The sequence below is a fragment of the Papio anubis genome, chromosome X, assembly GCF_008728515.1.
Source record: "Papio anubis isolate 15944 chromosome X, Panubis1.0, whole genome shotgun sequence".
NCBI classification, from domain to species: Eukaryota; Metazoa; Chordata; class Mammalia; order Primates; family Cercopithecidae; genus Papio; species Papio anubis.
The window spans coordinates 17,235,839-17,254,737 of record NC_044996.1 but is presented as its reverse complement, the minus strand read 5'-3'; the positions used below and the strand labels follow the sequence as shown (position 1 = coordinate 17,254,737).

The 18,899-nt window shown below is 46.8% G+C and overlaps 1 protein-coding gene across 2 annotated transcripts; it reads left to right on the top strand.

Moving 5' to 3' along the window:
* Positions 1-5,179: 5,179 nt before the first annotated feature.
* ZIC3 (Zic family member 3) lies at positions 5,180-16,596 on the top strand. 2 transcript variants are annotated; one of them, XM_031660420.1, is made up of 3 exons: positions 5,180-6,786; positions 7,932-8,095; positions 16,125-16,596. In XM_031660420.1, the coding sequence occupies exons 1-3, from the start codon at positions 5,730-5,732 to the stop codon at positions 16,272-16,274; spliced, it is 1,371 nt and encodes a 456-aa protein (XP_031516280.1). In that variant the 5' UTR covers positions 5,180-5,729; the 3' UTR covers positions 16,275-16,596. The 2 variants fall into 2 exon arrangements, with proteins under 2 accessions (XP_031516280.1, XP_009196621.2); XM_009198357.4 differs by lacking the exon at positions 16,125-16,596 and adding an exon at positions 8,918-12,168.
* Positions 16,597-18,899: the final 2,303 nt, after the last annotated feature.

Genomic DNA, 18,899 nt, shown 5'->3' with positions numbered 1-18,899 from the left:
GTTTGCAGAAGGATTCTTTGTCAAAGCAAAGAAATGAATGAACAAATATCTCAGAATAGTCTAAGGCTTCTCTCTACTTGCCTTGAAGCTAATTTACATTTTAGAACTAGTACAGCATTTTGCAGCTACAAGGAACTTGGGGGTCCTGGGTAAATGTGTGCTCCAAAATGTCAGGCAAACTTGGCTCTCCAAATTGATTCTCCTTCCCCCATCTCTTCAGGTGTCTGGGGAAAGACCTGTAAACATAAATCAAATGTGTCATTGTGTATCTTGGCCTCTGCCTGCATCTCCCTCTCCTCTTGCCGGGGCATTCCCCACCTACAAGGTGTTCTGATCTAGAAGGAAGGAAGAAGTCCTCTTTCAATGTGTCTTGCTCTCCTGGCACCTGGAGCCACTGCTAGTGCAGATGGGGACTAACACCTGCTCACCCCCAGAGCGATAAAGGTATTCCATGGCAGCAGGACCCAGCAGGCCACAGCTCATCATAAGCCTTTCACTCAGATTTGCCTGAGGACCACTGCCTACCACCTGGGTGGGGCGGTTCACTGCATTTTCTATATTTCAGGGACTCCCTTTATAATTCCAAACTGGGTTCTGATAGTTCTAGTTCAACTCCCTGCCTGTCTTCTTCAAGTTCAGCCCTATTCACTTCAGCCTATGTCTCTGAAGTTCAAGTATATATATGTATATATATCTGTCTGCACAGCCCTGATTGACAAGTACAATGAAAATGTCTCATTCCTGTCTGGTTTGCATTTCATTACATTGGGCAACAATATGCCTTGGATTTCAGAGGACAAAGGCAAAAAAAATGAAAAGGGGGGGTTGATTAACAATATCTATTTGTTTATTCTCGATTGAATTTTAAAGGTATTTAGGGCTTATAAAATATGTGTCAAATGATAGGACCATAGTGAAAATTCTGATGTGGCCAATAAAATCTGGAGCTGTGTGATTTTTATACTCGCCAACCTGCAGACACACTCTGTTGGCGAGTGTGTCAGCAGGTCCTGGAAATCGATAGTTCAGCTTGGCCCCTGATGCCAATTAAGGGCTTTATCTTAGCATAAAAATAAAGAGAAGTTAAAAATGCATTCTTTTCCCAGCTTTCTTTCCCCTTCATTTTTTATTGCCACTTGCAGTTTTTCTTTTAAAAAGATCTGGGACTCTGAAGAGAGGGTGGGGATTTATGTAAAGAAAGTGTCATTTACCAGGAAAAAAGGCGAATAATGGTGAGTTTCAAGGACATGTTGCAATGAGAAACACTTTGTGCTCCACTAGGGAGAGACAGGGGCACCAAATTCAGCGTCTTGGAATAATTCCCTTCCTGGATTCAAAGATTCATTTATTGAAATAAATCAGGAAGCCTTGGCAGAACGGAAATCCGCTTGCTGGGTTTAAAGGGTCTTTAAAATGTTGCGAGTGTTAGATTGCAAGTCTTTTCTAAATACAAAACAGAAGAAAAGACCGCAGCGTTTCCCTTGGACTTAAGGAAATTACTAGGTCACTGAATCAGGATAATTTCATGTCCACCACATAAAATGTGTTTAGAAAGAAATGCTGCATGATAACACAATGTGCTGTATATGTTCTATTTTTCTGGAGGCTCGACGGAAGAGAAAAGTGCTGTGGAGTTGGGCTCTGGGTTGTACGAAGAACCCGGTACTACCCTACTGCCCCTCAGGACGTTCTGTTTCCCTACTGCTTCTTCAAGATGGATCCTAAAAATCGGGCTCAAAAGCTTTGCTGGTTTAGAAGTGATCAGTTTCTCTGATTTTATTTCCTACTTTAGATTTGGGCATAAAAATGAATCTTTTTCCTATTTACCGTTTGAACTCAGTGTGAGGGAAAGGATCCCATTATATTTCCTATCCATGCAAACATGTGAATATTTAGACCGGACCACATACAACTGGGGGACACATGAAAGAGATTTATTGGTTCATTTACGTTGCCTACTACACATGTAAACCCTAGTAAGCCAAAGCTGCTGAGGGAGCCTCAGTTATAGAACCACGACGCCTGAGTTAGAGTTGCCCTCCCTCACTAGAGCTGTGACTCCTGTCTCCACCTGAAAAACGAAAACACGAGAGTTGTCTCCATCTCCTCACCTCTGCCTGTGTGTAGGAAAAACTTTTCTCCTCTTAGCTTTCCCTCTTCAGCCACCACTCTGTTCTCAGACTCAGCTCCCCAAAGCGCCCTGTTCCCCGAAGTTGTTCCCAGAGTCTCCTCTTGAAAATCAAGTTTGGGGAGGAGAGAAGCTCTAAGTTATAAGAAAAACTTCGCGCTCCCCCCTCGCCCCCAACAGCAGTGATTTGCTTTGTTGGGGGTGGGGGCTTCGTTTTCATGTGCAGTAACTAGCTTTATCTGGAGGGATTTTGCTTTCTACCCTCTTTTAAGGGTCAGGGGTCCTCCTCCCCAAGTAAGGAAACTCCCACTCAAACCAACTGAAACCGAAGTAGAAATGGCCTACCTCTGCCCTGCTGTTCACAAAGCCCCCAGCCTCGTCCTTTTGCGCGCATCTGGGACCCCTGCGTCCCACACAGCAACAACACCCCCTCAGAACCGCATTCTCGGGATGGGCCCGGCTGTCCCGGGAAGGGCTCCATTGCCCGGGATTTTGGCCTGGCTGAATCGCCTCAGGTCTGCCCCTTAACAAGCATTCAACCCCCGCCCCCACCTCCCCACTTCTCGGTTGATGATCTAATTGAATTATGCCTTTTTGTTCCAGGGACTACAGAGCACGTGCTGGAGGCAATTAATTATCGGAATGTGGCCGTATCAAACGGACACTGGGCACCGGGTAGGTCAGCGGCGGCAACTTCCCCCTGCCCTGAGCTCGAGACCCCTTCCCAAATAGGGGCATGATGAGCTCCCTCGTCTGCCCCCCTTCTGAGCCTTTCACCCAGTTGCAATCGCGCAAGGCCCTCGATTCTCGGGGTACCTGGCGGGACTCCCCGGAAACTCTCGCATCAGCGCTGGCTCGGCCAGAGCTCGACAGCCGCCCCTTCCTGGTCCCCCAGTCTCGAGAACCGCTGTCCGCGGGACCAGCTCAGTGAGGAAATCCAAACTTTTTCAAACCAACTACTTGGCCAAGGGCTGTTAGGGTTAGTGGGAGGTGGAGAGAGGTAGAGGGAAAAGAGGAAATAAAGGAGAAAGTGAAAAGAAAGGGAGGGGGGAAGAAAGGCAATCCTCCTTTTTTTGTAAACCTGACTCCAGGGGATTCATTTGCATGATTTAAGCATATTTGTTCTCTGAATACACCAGCGCCCCCCTACCCCCCAAAAAAACCCTCTGCTGAGAGGCACTGAAACCAGTCTTGGAGAGCCTATGTTCGGCAGACGCAATAATTTAAGTCAGCAGTGAACTCACCTTCCAACCTGGGGAGAGAGCTCTGGATGTGGAGAGAGAATTGGGGCGAGTTTGATGGGAGGGGGTGAATACGGTAAGATGTGCTACCGGTAGGGTTTTCTCCCAGCAAACCGGCTAAGAAAGAAGGTGAAGTGTTGGCTGGGCCAGGCAGATTGGGGAGCAGGAAGTGAAAGGCTGCAGTTATAAAGCGCTGCTTGAGGCGGTCTCTCCTGGCGCCTCTGAACTTGATCAGATGTTCTGTTTCCTACAGAGAGATGGCGGCCAGGCTCTGAGGCTGCCTCAAGGCGCAGACTTTGGGGCTTGGCCCGGCTAGGGATGTGACAATCACAGCCATCTTTCTCTCTGCCTTTTCTTTCCACTCTCACTCTCCTGCATTCTTTGCAAATGCCTTGCAGGGAAAATGAGTGAATTTATAGCCTTGCCTGAACCTGGTCATTATGTCTAGAAAGACCTCGCACCAGACAGAAGGCGGGAGGACTTTCACACGCACCCCTGGAAGTAAATCCTTAAGGGGTAAGCAGTCCCTGAGGTCACTACATGCTTTACCTTCTCCGGGTAGGAGTAGAAGAGAGTAAAGCCTTGGCTGTTCAGAGGAAAGAGAATTCCATGTCACAGTCCCCATTCAGCATCAGCACCCCCCAACACGACTTTTGCATTTGAAAATGTTGAGAATTCAAGGCTGATTAGCCTAGTGATTTGGAAACCACCCTGATACTGTGTGTCTAGTGTATTGTGTTTAGTGTGTTGTGTGCATGTTTTGTGAACACGGGCTAAAAGTGCTCTTGGCATGTTTTGTATTTGTGGGTGTTTGCTGTTATGTGTATTTGCTCTGTTGTGTTTAGTTGTGTGCCTGTGTTTATTGTGTCGTGCGTAGTTTATGTTACTGTGTCGTATGTGTTTACTTTCTTGTGTTGTGTGCGTATTTCATGTGTTGTGTTTGTTTCCTGTGGTGCGCTTGTGTTTACTGTGTTGTGTGCTTGTTTCTTGCTGTGTGCTTGTGTTTACTGCGTTGTATATGTTTGCTGTGTCGTGCCCGGTGTGTAATTCGAGAAGTGGGCAGCGGCGAGTACAGCCGCTGCTCACAAACTAAAGGGTCAACGCTTGGCGCAGACGGAAGTAAGGGAGATCAGCTCTAATTGTAATTTCTTCTCCTTTGGGTCTCGGACAGCTGTCGACAGGTTGGGGGCACAAACGGCGAACTATCTGGGCCTGGGTCCAGGGTCTCGAAGCCATTAGAACTCGCAGTGATTGGGGGTGGACGCAGCGGCTGGGCCGGGAGCGCGAAAATGCTGGGCTCTCCCCAGGATCTGCGCCCTGAAGCTACAGAGGGGACATGTTCTCAAGGTGGTGAGGCAGCGGGGACCTAGGCGGGACTGGACGTTGGGCACCGCGTCTCCTCCGACGGCGCAACAGTGGGACCGATCCTCGCGGGGCAAAGAGTTTCTTTGGCCAAGGCGGGTAACGAGCGCGAGGGGTGGGGGGAGGCCCGCGAGAGGCCCGGCGGCGTCCCGCCGTTTGCCGGCTGGAGCCGGCCCCAGTTCCCCGCAGCCGCTCAAGCCCGGTGGAGCCCACTCGCGGCCGCCCGTCAGCCGCCGCCTCACCTGCCAGGCACCCGGCGGCTGCCCAATCAGCGGGGGTCGCTCGGCCACGGCTGCCATGTTCTCCGCTCCGCGCTGCCAATCAGCCTCGCGGCGGCCAATGGGCGGTCCGGCCGGGGGTCAGGTGACCGCGGGCCAGCTGGCTCCCCATTGGCGCGCGCCGCGCGCCTCCCGCTCGGTTTATGTGCGAGGAGTGAGTGATTGACTTTATCAGTCCAAGGACATTACTCTGGAGGCGAAGACGCTGGGACTCGCGCGGCGAGCGGCAAGCGGCGAGTACCGAGCCTGCCTACTGCCCGCTGCCCGCCGGCCGGCCGCTAGCCGGTTCCGCCACTAGGCGTAGCCCAGCCCAGAGGCCGGTACCCAGGGAGCCTCCTGGCCCTGCGGTTCTGTGCACTCGGAGAGAGGAGGGGTGCCCGGGACAGGATTGGCAAACTCCGCCCTCCACTTACTATTTTGCTTATTTTTCTTTGTGCGCGCCTGTTAGTTTGTTAAACCAGATCTAGTCCCAGAGTCTTTTCTCCTCCCTCCTCCCCCCCAACACCCCTCCCTGCTCTTTCTTCCCCTCCTCCCTCCTACCCCTCTGCAGGAGACTCTCGCAGTGACGGAAAGTTGCAGCCCCTGGTAGCGCCTTGGGGGTCTCCCGGCAGTGTCCAACCGCCGCCACCCCTTTCCGACTACGGCACTTCGGAGATCTCCTCCTTCGCCGATACCCTCTCTCACTTCGGCCGGATCGCCTGTGCCCAGAACGTCCCACCCATGACGATGCTCCTGGACGGAGGCCCGCAGTTCCCTGGGCTGGGAGTGGGCAGCTTCGGCGCGCCGCGCCACCACGAGATGCCCAACCGTGAGCCGGCAGGCATGGGGCTGAATCCCTTCGGGGACACAACCCACGCCGCCGCCGCAGCCGCCGCCGCTGCCTTCAAGCTGAGCCCTGCCGCGGCGCACGATCTATCTTCAGGCCAGAGCTCGGCTTTCACGCCGCAGGGTTCGGGCTACGCCAACGCCCTGGGCCACCATCACCACCACCACCACCATCATCACCACGCCAGCCAGGTGCCCAGCTACGGCGGCGCTGCCTCTGCCGCCTTCAACTCAACGCGCGACTTTCTGTTCCGCCAGCGCAGCTCCGGGCTCAGTGAGGCGGCCTCGGGTGGCGGGCAGCACGGGCTCTTCGCCGGCTCGGCGAGCAGCCTGCATGCTCCACCTGGCATCCCCGAGCCCCCTGGCTACTTGCTCTTTCCTGGGCTGCATGAGCAGGGCGCTGGGCACCCGTCGCCCACAGGGCACGTGGACAACAACCAGGTCCACCTGGGGCTGCGTGGGGAGCTGTTCGGCCGTGCTGACCCATACCGCCCAGTGGCCAGCCCGCGCACGGACCCCTACGCGGCCGGCGCGCAGTTTCCTAACTACAGCCCCATGAACATGAACATGGGCGTGAACGTGGCGGCCCACCACGGGCCCGGCGCCTTCTTCCGTTATATGCGGCAGCCCATCAAGCAGGAGCTGTCGTGCAAGTGGATCGACGAGGCTCAGCTGAGCCGGCCCAAGAAAAGCTGCGACCGGACCTTCAGCACCATGCATGAGCTGGTGACACATGTCACTATGGAGCATGTGGGGGGCCCGGAGCAGAACAACCACGTCTGCTACTGGGAGGAGTGCCCCCGGGAGGGCAAGTCTTTCAAGGCGAAGTACAAACTGGTCAACCACATCCGAGTGCACACGGGCGAGAAGCCCTTCCCATGCCCCTTCCCGGGCTGCGGGAAGATCTTTGCCCGTTCTGAGAACCTCAAGATCCACAAGAGAACCCACACAGGTAAGGGAAAAAGCAGGCGGGCGTGGGTTCCACTGGCGATACCCCGTCACGCAACGGACTTAACAGCGCGAGGGAGAGAGGTGGCGGCCAGGGAAAGGGGCGACGCCCCGCAACGGCCGCTCGAAAAAGAAGCGCTGTCAGTGACCCTCCACCCCTAGCCCTCCCCGTCCCGTGGCGCCTTTGCCGAGTTCTAACTTCCCGGGCAGACTGCTCTGCGGTCTCAGGAACTAATTGGGACCTTCTCGCGCCCAGGAACAAACTGGCGCCGCCTCTTTTTGTCTCCCTTTCTGGGTTACGGTGAAGGGACTCCGAATGTGTTGAGAGCATATTGCTTACAAGCGACTTAGCTCTCGGCACACATTCGTGGAAGGCAACCATAGAAATGCTAATGAAAACTAACTTTCGGTTACTTCCGCTCTTTTTTACACTTGATTGGCACATCTCCTAATTAAATGACTGATACTTTTGTCAAACTATTTTTATTTGGAGTTCCAGGTTCAATTCAGTCCTCCGGGAGGAAAGCTAAAGCAGTTTCGTGGGTTGTTCATAACATCTTGTAAAACTGTCTGGAGCCCCCTGGATTTTTATATATATATATATATATATATATATATATATATATATATATATATACACCCCCCCCCCAAACATTAAGTACGACTACCCAGGCTTTTTAATACCGGGCTTAGCCAAACCACTGCATTTGAAAGAGGCAAATTAAAAGGTACAAAGAGGCTGAACGGGATTGTCCTGTCCGGGGCCCATTGTCCCGCCGGACTCGGTTACATCGCCGAGGTGGTGGCGGAACGTGGCCGCGCATTGGGAGCCCTGGGTCGGGTGGGGTGGAAACACAACTTAGGGGAAACTTCGGAGGAGCCAGGGGCTTTCCCTCCTTGCAAGAACAAAGACGTGGTCAGGTTCTGGGCCTGCCCTGCCCCACCCCCGCCCCGACCACCACTCCCAAACCTAGCGGGCTCAACCTACGCTCTTCATTTCTCTCCAGGGAAAATAGATTCTCAACAGCAGCCCCCAGTCGGCGCTCCCTCTCCGGGAAGACCGCCGGGAGCTCAGTCTCCTGCTGCTTGCCTCTGGGAAACTCCGGCGCTGACCGTATTTTACCCCCTTTGGGTTTTTGCCTTTTGCAGGTGAGAAACCTTTCAAATGTGAATTTGAAGGCTGTGACAGACGCTTTGCCAACAGCAGCGACCGTAAGAAGCACATGCATGTGCATACCTCGGACAAGCCCTATATCTGCAAAGTGTGCGACAAGTCCTACACGCACCCGAGCTCCCTGCGCAAACACATGAAGGTAATTACCTCTTTATTAGCGGTCGGCGGTTTGTAAACACTCGGCCCGACGCCGGGCCGCGGAACGGAAGCGCCCGCGCTGCCCACCCTCTGTCCTCCACGTTAAATCCGATTTGCTCCAGCAGTGACACCTTGAACCCATTTTGGGGACCGGGCGGGGTGGGGGCGGGAGTGAGCAAAGTTGGGAGGGGGAGGAAGCGGAGGGAACAATCGGTTGTTTACTGGGAAGCTCTAGCCGAGCTCGCCTAGGCTTGCGGGACTGCCGTGGCCGCCTCTTCCCGACTCAGCCCGCGGTGGGAACCGAGAGTAGCCGCGCCGAACCCGGGGGTGGGTGGTTCATTCGCTCTTTGGCTTCGGATAAAACAATAGGGCCGAGGAGCGCGATCTGATTCCCACACATTTGTCTGCGACTTCGCAGCGCTCAGGGCCCCTGTGCCACCTTCTCTGTACCTGCTTTCCCAAGCCGAAACGGGCTTGATGAAACCTGGGCCCGGATTTAGTATTTTATAGGACCTCACAGTGTAACTGCTTACCCCACTCCATCCGTGGAGAAAGCATTTTTGAAGTGGCATGACCAAAACAGAGTGTTTATTCCTTTTCCATAATACCAGTCTTCGGAGCAAAACTGGTTTTTAGCGAACATCTCCGGGTTTTCTAGACATCGGTAATATGGATTTTTTTTTTTTTTTTTAAAGCAGCATTTTTCTTTTAAGTGGGTCACTGGGCGGTCTTGTTGTTACAGTGCTCGAATTCTGCTCTTGTTTTTGCTTGCACATTGCCAGTTGGAATTATATTCATTATAATATATACATGTTAATTTTAGGTTCATGAATCTCAAGGGTCAGATTCCTCCCCTGCTGCCAGTTCAGGCTATGAATCTTCCACTCCACCCGCTATAGCTTCTGCAAACAGTAAAGATACCACTAAAACCCCTTCTGCAGTTCAAACTAGCACCAGCCACAACCCTGGACTTCCTCCTAATTTTAACGAATGGTACGTCTGAGGACAAACACAAACCCTGTTAACTATAGAATGGACCAAATGCATTTTTAAAAGAAAACTGAGACCAATCAGATGGAAATGGAGTTTTAAGGCAAGAGGCCATATATAGGGCTACATCTTGTTAATTGCAATTGTCCAGGAAGGTTTTGGGCAAGATCCAAAAGTAGCCATGCCCTTTTCTCAGGATTAGAAAATATGTTTTGGCATTGGAAGCATTTTTTACAAAATCTTTACACTGCTTTTTCTTCCCCTTCCTCTTGCTGTCTGCACACCCCATTCTTAAACTCCTGCAATTCATTTTAACAGTTGTCCTGTTTCTCGAGAGGAAGTTATAGAAGGCTTGTTGGTGGTGGTGATGTTAAACTGATGGAAATTCTTTTTCGCCTTAGTGGTGATTGTTTAAACTCTCACAGTCTTAAACCGTGCCAAAGTCCTGTTATGTCTTGAACTTTTCCTCAAAGCATTACACTTGTGAATGTATTTTTGTCTAATAGGGTCGAAACTGTTGTTCAGTATTTTTTTCAGGCTGAGGATGTGATGTTACTCTACACAGATTGTGACGTTTAGTATGCAGTTGCCTTTTGTAATAACTTTTTTTTTTTGTAAATACATATCCATTGATGCCATATTTATCGTTTGTAATTTAATTATTGCTACAAGTGCCGGGAACTGAACAATATTTATGGATAAATGTTTTCTAACAAGTTCTGTACAGCTTTTGATTATAACTGCTTTAGCATTAAAATTTTATTGTTTTGAAAGAAGAACACAATTTACAATTTTGGAACCACTGACTCCTTTCTCTTGTTTTGTAACAGCCTTCTTCTACAAAGAGGAGATGTGAGCAAATTAAATCTTGTTTGTTGGTATTTATAACTCACTCAGATCCCTTTTTTAATTGTTAAATTATTTTTCTATTACAGTATAAATTCCTTACAGTGTCAGTTTCCATCTGGGAAGACTCTCCTTTCTTTATCTCTATCTCAGATGGTTGTTTAACTGCGAGTTTAAATGTGTTTGTCCTGGATTTTCGGCATGCAAATCAAATATTACTGATCAATTCAGTTAGTGGCCATGACATCTCAATCTTGTACTTCAAAGACTGAGAAGCTGGATTTAATCATCCCTGCCCTACATATATAAACATAAGGTAACCTAATGAATTTTATGTCCCTTAGTTCTTTATTACCTTACATAAAAATGAAAATTGCGGCAGGATGCATGTCTGTGTTTTCTATCTAGAGATCACCCATATACCTATATATGTTTGTATCTATGACTTATCTAATCTGTCTATCAATCTATCTAGTAGCTATCTATATATTTTCAAAAGATAGCTTATGTCTGAAACAGTGGTGATGAGTAAGGCCAGTTGAGCATTGCTTACTTATGGTTAAAGTGCTTCTTAAAAGAACCATAGTCCATTTACAATTTTGGAAGGCAAAAGCTGATTTGTTTGCTGTATATAGTTCATAATTATCGCAATTATCCATAACATTTATATAGCGGTGTAATAACTGCAGCAGTTCTGAAATGATGCTATGGAAAAAAATTGCAAAATATGTATTTTTAAAGTTCATGATTTGTAGGCAAAGATGTTAAGAGCATTGTTTCCATTAAAATCAATAACAATGAAAAACGGTTGTTTGCTTTGTGATGAAATGTTAACAATCCATTTAATCTTCAGTGAAGCAACTCCTTTGGACAAACAGTTCTTTTACAATGGTTATATGGAAAAGAAATTGATTGCTATTTGGGGGGGCTGGAGTGGGTAGAGTATTGAGACCTTTTTTATTAGGGTGCTGTTTGTTATTGAGCCCAATCTCTGCATGAATAACAGAAAGGTGGAGATAAGGAATTGTAAAGTATTTAGAAATGTATTGAATAGGCTTAAGTACCTCCTTTAAGGGGCAATGCTCTAGGTTTTTGGTGGCAGTCAATTTGGTATTATATATGATCATTTTCAATTCTAGAATTTTTGTTTATTGTTCTTTTTGAAGAAATAAAGTCTTGGCACATCTTATTTATGTTATAACATTTTTGTATTTGGTGCCTGATTTTTTTTCATGTTCAAATAAATCAATCTGAAATTGAAATGTTTATAGAACTTCTGATGATTAAAAGAAACTTTGATTCTGTGAATTCACGCAGTTGAAGCAATCTATTTTAAGTTATCTACTGATCTTTGTCAACAGACAATTATTGACAGTTTCTAATTGCAAATTGCTTTGGAGGCTATTTTTTGTTAGTGGAGAATAATGGGGTCTTTTGCATTTTCTTCCACCAATATCCAAGCCTGAATGCCATGAACGGAGATTGGGATGACTCCACATGTGACGAGCAGGTAACCTGGTCAGTCTATCACTCCCAACCCAGACATTCCGATCTTGACCTTGACATTGAGGGTGCTGGACCAGATTCCTATTTCAGGTTTTTTCCTTCACCTCAAACCAGAGACCATTTTAAATGCTCAGCAAGTTCTCAGAAAGTATATATTCATAAGACTGGCTCTAAGTGTGTTCCATTGTGAAGTCTAAATAGTATATTTTTCTTCTGAACTGTACAATGAATTTCCATAATTTATCACTTTCTCCATGAGTTCCCTCCCCCACCCTCAATCTAACCTAACTTTAAATGGAAGTAGAGCCCTGTGTTGGGTACAAGATTCCACCAAAAATTTGCCTCCGTTTCAATTAAATGTATTAAATATCTCCTTAAAAGAGAAAGAGCAGTTTGATCTTTTCTTACTTGAAATTATTCCACCATAAAATTTTACAGGAAAGTATTCTGAGTGTCCTAAAAGGGGAAGATATCAATTAAATGAAAAACAATTATGATAACCAATATTAGGAGAATATAAAGTTTTGCCCGTGTAGATCATTACATCTAATTTGGGTATAGCATCATATTTCTCAAAATCATGTCCTCCACCCTTGTCATTTGCGGTAAAGAAAACTCCTTATTTTGATAGAAAACTTTTCACAGATTTCCCCTCTATAATCTGGCTCTGGGAGTGCACAATTACATTCTTGAATATTCAGTAAACAACCTTAGAGAGTAAGTACCCCCCCCCAAAAAAAAAACTCATAAATGCTCAAGCCCGAGGCATGGGCCAGACTCTTAGTATAAATCAACTTGTTACTTTTCCTCTTGCACCTTGTAAGATCTTTGTTGAAAGTCCCTTTTTCAAAATGAGTGATTTTGCATAAGAAGATTTCCACTGTTAGGCAAAAGGGAGGTGGCTATTTCCATGCAAGACAGAAGTTTGGCCTTCATCCAGCTTCGGAAGGTTAAAGATCAGGACAGGGTCCACGCTAAGCAGGCCGGTCGATCTAAATTACTAAAGTTGGACATGAGTGAGCAGAGACCTCCACTCACAAAGCCTCCCAAGAAAAGTTGGAGTGTTCAGGACTTCCTCGCTCCTCCCCCTTCTCCCTTCTCCCAGCCTGATGTCTGCCTCTTCGCCCTGGCTCTCTCTCCCCCTTCAAAAAAGCTCCCTAAAACAGAGGAGCAAAGTCGAAGGGCCTCTTAACATGTAAGTTTGTGGAAGAATCGCCAGCAGCGTGCCCATCGCCTGAAGAGATTTTCCTGGCACCTAGACTGGTTTCCTCTCACAGGTTTTTGTCCCTCGAGTCCCAAGCCTCCAGTGGATCCTTGGCCCGGGCCGGGGCAGAGGCGGCGAGGCCAGGCGTTTCGGAAGTCGGGGCTCCAGCTCAGCTGTCCTCGGACCCCTCGCGGGGGCTCCCAGGGTCCCTGTCCACACACCAAGTTCTTGCAAGTCTCTGTTGAGGCTCGGGCGGGGGGAAGGGACCTCATTTCCTAGGGTCAATTCTCTCGCGGTCTCTGCCCGCTGACCCTTTGACCTCCACCTACAGGGCCCTTGGCGGCCGTAAGCCGGCGGTCGCCCAGGCTCTGAGGACGCTTCGCGCCCCATCGCCTCCCGGCCTCATTAGGCCGGCGGGGCTGTAAAGCAGGAATCAGCCTCTGCCTAATCCGGACCTGGGGTCAATACGAGCCCAAACAATGGTGAGCTCCGAAGGCCACTGCGTAGCGCTGGCCGCAAACTTTGTGTTCAATTCAATTTTCTAAAGCGGTGGGGGTTGGGGGCAGGGAGGTATTCGTCCACCCGAAGGCCGCTTGCGGCTCCCGGGGGTCATCAGCGAACGTCCTCTCTCGCTCGGCCCCTCCGGCCTCTTCGCAGCGCCTGGGACAGAGGGAGCTGCGAGGCCCGGGAACTGGTTGTCGGCCCGCGCGGGTGCCCAGGGGCCGGCGCAAAAGGGGCCGCCCCCGTGCCGGGAACAGACTTTGAAGTGGGTTTTTAGCGCGCACGTGTGAGAGCCGGGCCAGGGCCAGAGCGGGGACCCGCTGAGAGGAAAGAGGAGGCTCCGGCCGGGACCCCAACCCCTCCCCCGCTTCCCCGTGGCTCCGGCCTTTTCAAGCCCCGGCCGGGGGCCCGTAGGCCTCCCACTCCCGCGCCCTCCCCGCGCCGCGCGCAGGCGCACACCTCGCAGCCGTCGAGTCGGATTTTGCTGCGAGGGGGTGGGGGGTAGAGTTGAAAGCGGCTTTGCAGTGCCGCGGCCTTGGTTGAGCTGGGAGGGAGGGGAGGAGAGGAGAGGGATGTGGGAAGGGGGGCTGGTTTTGGGGCGGCTTTCGAGTCGTGAACATGGCGGCCGGATGCGAACCCCCGCGGAGCGCAGCAAAGCGCAGACTACAGGCTGCCGAACTGTTATGTAGTTTAAACTCCGTTGTTATTCCTCAGCTCTGGGCGCCTCGCGGAGGAATGTAGGTCGTGGCGGTTGAGCGCAAAATTGTTAAAAAAACGGAAGCGAAGAAGTTCTTCCTGGGCATTCTCCTGGGAAGTTGGCGTGTGCTTTTTGGGTTTGGGGTTCCCATGGGACTTGGACAAAAAACCCGCCAGAGGCCTCCCCACCCACCTGGCCCGACTTAAAACGCCCCCTCCCGGAGCTCCCATGGGTAGGGGATGCCATTTCGAGTTATCAGGCCCCGGTTGGGATTCCACAGAACCTTTGAGTCCCTAAAAATGCCCCAAGAGTGGATAGTATGTTCTCTTTCAGGACAGTGGCGAAGCCTATGAACACGTAGGCACCATTTTCCAAGAAAATGCCCCGGCTCTTCAACAGACAAGTGTGCCATTGCTAGTTCGACCCCTACACGTTGCCCAGGCTCCGTTTTCTGTATATCTCATTTAAACGTGAGCCTATGAAAATTGGCGCTGTAGCTTTGGTGTGTGCCCTAACAGCTGGTGGTCTTATGTTAAGGGAAAAAAAGGCCAGAATTCCGAAAATTCAGCTTTTGCTTAACTGCCTTAATGCTGGCGTTGAAAGAACCCCTGGTAGCTCTGGGATCTCGAGCTCGTGTTTTCTCCGTAGAAAAATGCTGCAGATTCACCTTCAGATGTGTCTTTTGTGAGAGAAAAGAAAATGTAAGATTTTAAAAAGAGTAGTAATTGAACCTCAGCTCCTCTAGGAAAATAAACGGCTCGAACTCTTCCAGGTTGCGTCTTCGTGGAGACCAACGGCCAAACGGAAAAGTCAGACCTCTTGGGGTTGTCCAGTGTCACGCATTTGGCTCCTGAAGGTGTGGGGCAGTTCCCGTGGGCCACCTTGGGAAGGGCCCCAGGTGGGTGGGCAGGTCATTAGCAAGGCTGGCCCAGATCTGGGGGGAAATCTGCAAAACAGTGCCTTTATCTGCAGAGAACAATTGATGGGGTTGTCTTTCCTCCTTTTCAGTGCACAAAGAAGACGGCTTTGGAGCAAGAATTTGGAATATGCATTTAAGTTGTCGTGCTTTGCATTGGAAACCCATGGGCAATTAAAATAAGCATGCCCTGTAGTATTTTCTGTCCTTTTCTTATGTGTGATTCCTGCAAGTCAGAGGGGGCCGGAGCCTCTTCAGTAGTTTGGAAACTTGTTTTGAAATTGCCACCAAGCCGATTTTTTTTTTTTTTTTTTTTTTTTCCTGTGGGTGAAGTTTCCTTCCCCGGTTCACTCACTCCCCCTTTCCCCACCCCCTCACTGGAATTGTATTGACATCTTTGAGAGATCAAAGGAAGTAAATGGTGCTTGCTGTATACTCTGTTTTTCCATACTGTAGTGTGAATCCTGAGATTTGAGCTTTTTTCTGGTTAAATCTCTTGGTACCAAAAGTGTGGAAAATAAAAAGTTCATTAACTTAAGAAAGCTTTAGCCAATGGTTAGACGGGGTTTGTCCCTTTAAGAGCTACAGAGCCCAGATTGTCTCTTAAATTGACTTTAAAGTTGAGCTATGATGCATTGGTGGACTGTTTCCCCTGGATACCTGCGGTGTTCTTTGGGTCATTTGATATGGTAAAACCGGTTGATTTTCATAGGAGTTATGTGAATGGAATTTCTGCAAAACCGGGCTAGTGATAAATTGATAGAGCTCTTATATTTGTTTGGATGACGACTCCAAAGGGCACTGCTTTTTTACCGAGGTTTGGTTCTATCATAACCATTGAAATTTACAGCTTGGAAAACACTAACTTTGCTGGAAGCATTTGAAGCGGGGAGTGTTCAGAGTACTTGGACTAATGGTAACTTAACAGAGGAACATAAATCCTTTGAATATTAGAGAAACTCGTTTCAAAAAATCTGTTGAAACTGAAGCAAATCTCTTTCATTAACATTTAACAAACCAAGCAGTTTTGTATATTTTTAATCTGATGACAGTTCAACCTATTTACAAATCTGATGAATGGAGAGAAATGTAAGCTTTATAGTAACTATAACAATAGCTTTCACCAGATGGCAAATTTATAATGTTTGATCTCTAATAGGGTGTGTGTCTTGTGTCATATGTTTTATTAAAATACAACCTGCGTCAACACCATTTGAATTTGAGGTGTTAAAAATAAAACATTCCATCGTGTTTTATTATAAACCAGAGTTTAAAACAACATATCCATGTAACATTTTATGACATTTTTTCTAAGAGGAAATGTGGCCTGTTTTGACCTATCTGCAGTTCACTTTTTGTTTTTTTGCCAGTGTTGTCCTGCTTGGTATCCGGGACAGTCTCTAATTCCTGACGAAGAACTTGATACTGACGTTGGTATGCAGCAGCCAGCCCTCCATAACACTACCTATCCTAAATGCAGGGTTAATGCCGAACCTACTGTGCAAGAAATGATTTACTGATGAGGTTTCAGAGAAAACCACATCAATTTGGATGTCTGTTACCTTGAAGTGATCATTTTAAGAGTAGTAGCTTCTTCCCTAGGTATAAAAAGACTATTTTCTTCTTTTGGTGTATTTCATCCTGTGTTGAGCAATCATTTGTGAAATGAAAAAGCAAAAAAACTCCCCCCAATTTAGGATTTATAAATGGGAAGATGGAGGTGAAGTCTGGCCTAATTCATAACCCAGTATGCATTATCTCATACATTGTGTTGACCTTGTTGAAAATCTTTTTCAAATATCAGCATTCTATATGTAGAACTAAAGTGTTTAAAACTAGAAACATGAATTGTTGTTTTGTTAATTTCATGTTTGTGTTCAGAAAGCAATACCCAGGATCCCTTCAATTTTTGTTGGACTTAAATAAAACCATTTAAATTATTTTTGTGATTATTGTTTTATTAAAATGACAGTAGCCCCTAAATAACTTTGATTAACCTGTTGACTTGGGACAATTTATGTTCAATTCACATTTTTCACGATATAGCTGGGCTTTCACTAGGCAATAAATGGGGGTGGGGGGGAACCCGCCGAACAAACCACAAACAACTGTTTTGAACTCACAGTGTTTTCCCAGAGGGGTTCAAGGCCAGGTACTGGGAAGACCAGGGGAAGAATTCAGAGTCAAGGATTGATTGGGGTGATTAGGAGGAATGAAAGGATGCAGGAGCTTGGAGGGAAAAAAAAGAGCATTTGAACACCAATATTTGGGTGAGAAAGAGAGGGAAAGATAAAGCTGAAGATAACCTGAAAGGTGAAAAGAGTGCCTCTGTGGCATCCAGGGAGGAGACATTGCAACATTACATGTATATTATTCAGAAGCCCTGAAGTGGTTTTTGGGGCAGACAACTTGGCACAACCATTGATTAGAACACTTAGAGAATCATGGAATATAGGTTTTATTAAAACACAAGTTGTCATTAATTAACTGTAATGTTAGAGAAGATGAAGGCACTACAGAAAAATTATTGGAACTCCAGATACTTGATTTCTCATTTTAAATTTAACATCTATAATCTAATGTAATCTGTGAATGACTATCATTCTATTTATTTGGCATGATTATGCGATGATGAAGTATTGTAAAATTGCAGCCTGATAGAGTATATTACTATTATTCTTTAGATCCAGTTTCATTGAAATTTTTGGTAAGTAGACTGATGATAGTATAATTTTTTAGTAGTAGGAAACATGCTCATCTCCCTGTGATTCCAATTGTTCATTTACATCAAGAATAATAGAAAAGGCCAGGACAAGGAAGCCTATGATTCTTTGACTCTCAGCTTCCTAACGCCTGACATTTTCTATGCCCCATAACAATGTTGGTAAAATTTTTGTGTTTTGTTTTGTTTTTAAGAACAAGAACTGTGTTCTTTCAGACAGGCAGTGGAGTATAATAATGGGATTGTTGAAAAAGCTCTAGGAAAGGTAAGCTACAGAGTTGTTCATGAGCCAGCTGCACTGTGATAATACCTCCTAGGGTTGTTCTATGGATTAAACAAGAAAATGTCCATAAAGAGCCTGTCACGGAGTAGTCCCTGAACAAATGATGCCTTCTTTTCCCCTTGCAGGTAGTTATTGTTTTGTTGCTTTGGGGTAGTTTCCTATTTTTACTATTATAGAATATTTTACTAAAAACATATAGTGGTTTGTACTGCATTGCAAATTTAATAGTTTTCAGAAAGTAGATGGAGATTTGTGGCATGTAAGAAATACTGCATTTCATAAGCATAATCACTAGATCAGGCATGTGGGTTTATGAACATAGCTATGAATATTTAAACACATAAAATTAAAATGTTATTAAATGCCTGTTGTTCATTATCTTCCAATGAAAACACTTATTCTTAGATAAAAATAAGTTGTGTACTTAAAATCTGTAAACATAGTAATTTAATGGTTTGGTTTTAATTGAATAAAATTTTTACTTTAGTCAACAGCTTGATTCTTATATTAAAATTCAGTGACAATTTTACAATGTGAAAGTTGATATTCACATATAACAAAAAGATTAAATCTATGTCTTAAATTATTCAGTTTCCCCTTACCAAATTTATGATCATATTATGTAGTTGTGACTATAGAGTAATGAGACTGATTTTCTCTGGAGCTTGGAAGCTAGCCCTGAACACAGTTCCCAGTGAGGAGTCCTGAAATGTTTTGACCAATGTCAGCATCCTTCAAATAAGTTTATGGATTCTATGGGTGATGGATTCACTTAAGATAACAACAACAACAAAACAGACAACAACCACTAGTCTTACTACTTTACAGCCATACTTTTGGTTTTATTATGTTGTAAAGGTTACTTTGATTTTATATTATGTTAATAAACTGAGGCTTGACTGAAAGACAGCATAGAAATGCTCTACTACAGCATTATAGAATTTTGTTTTCAATTGTAAGTCTATTTATACAGAAAAACAAAACAAAACCACCAACACACAGCTCTTCCTGAGTGAGCTGTCTGAGTGGCAGGTGTTTCTTTCCTTCCCACTGATTTTGGAAACTTGGGGCTTCCCAGAGAAGCTGTACTGCTAAATAACATGGGCTGTTTTACGGAGGCCTGGGAGGCTTTTTTTCACT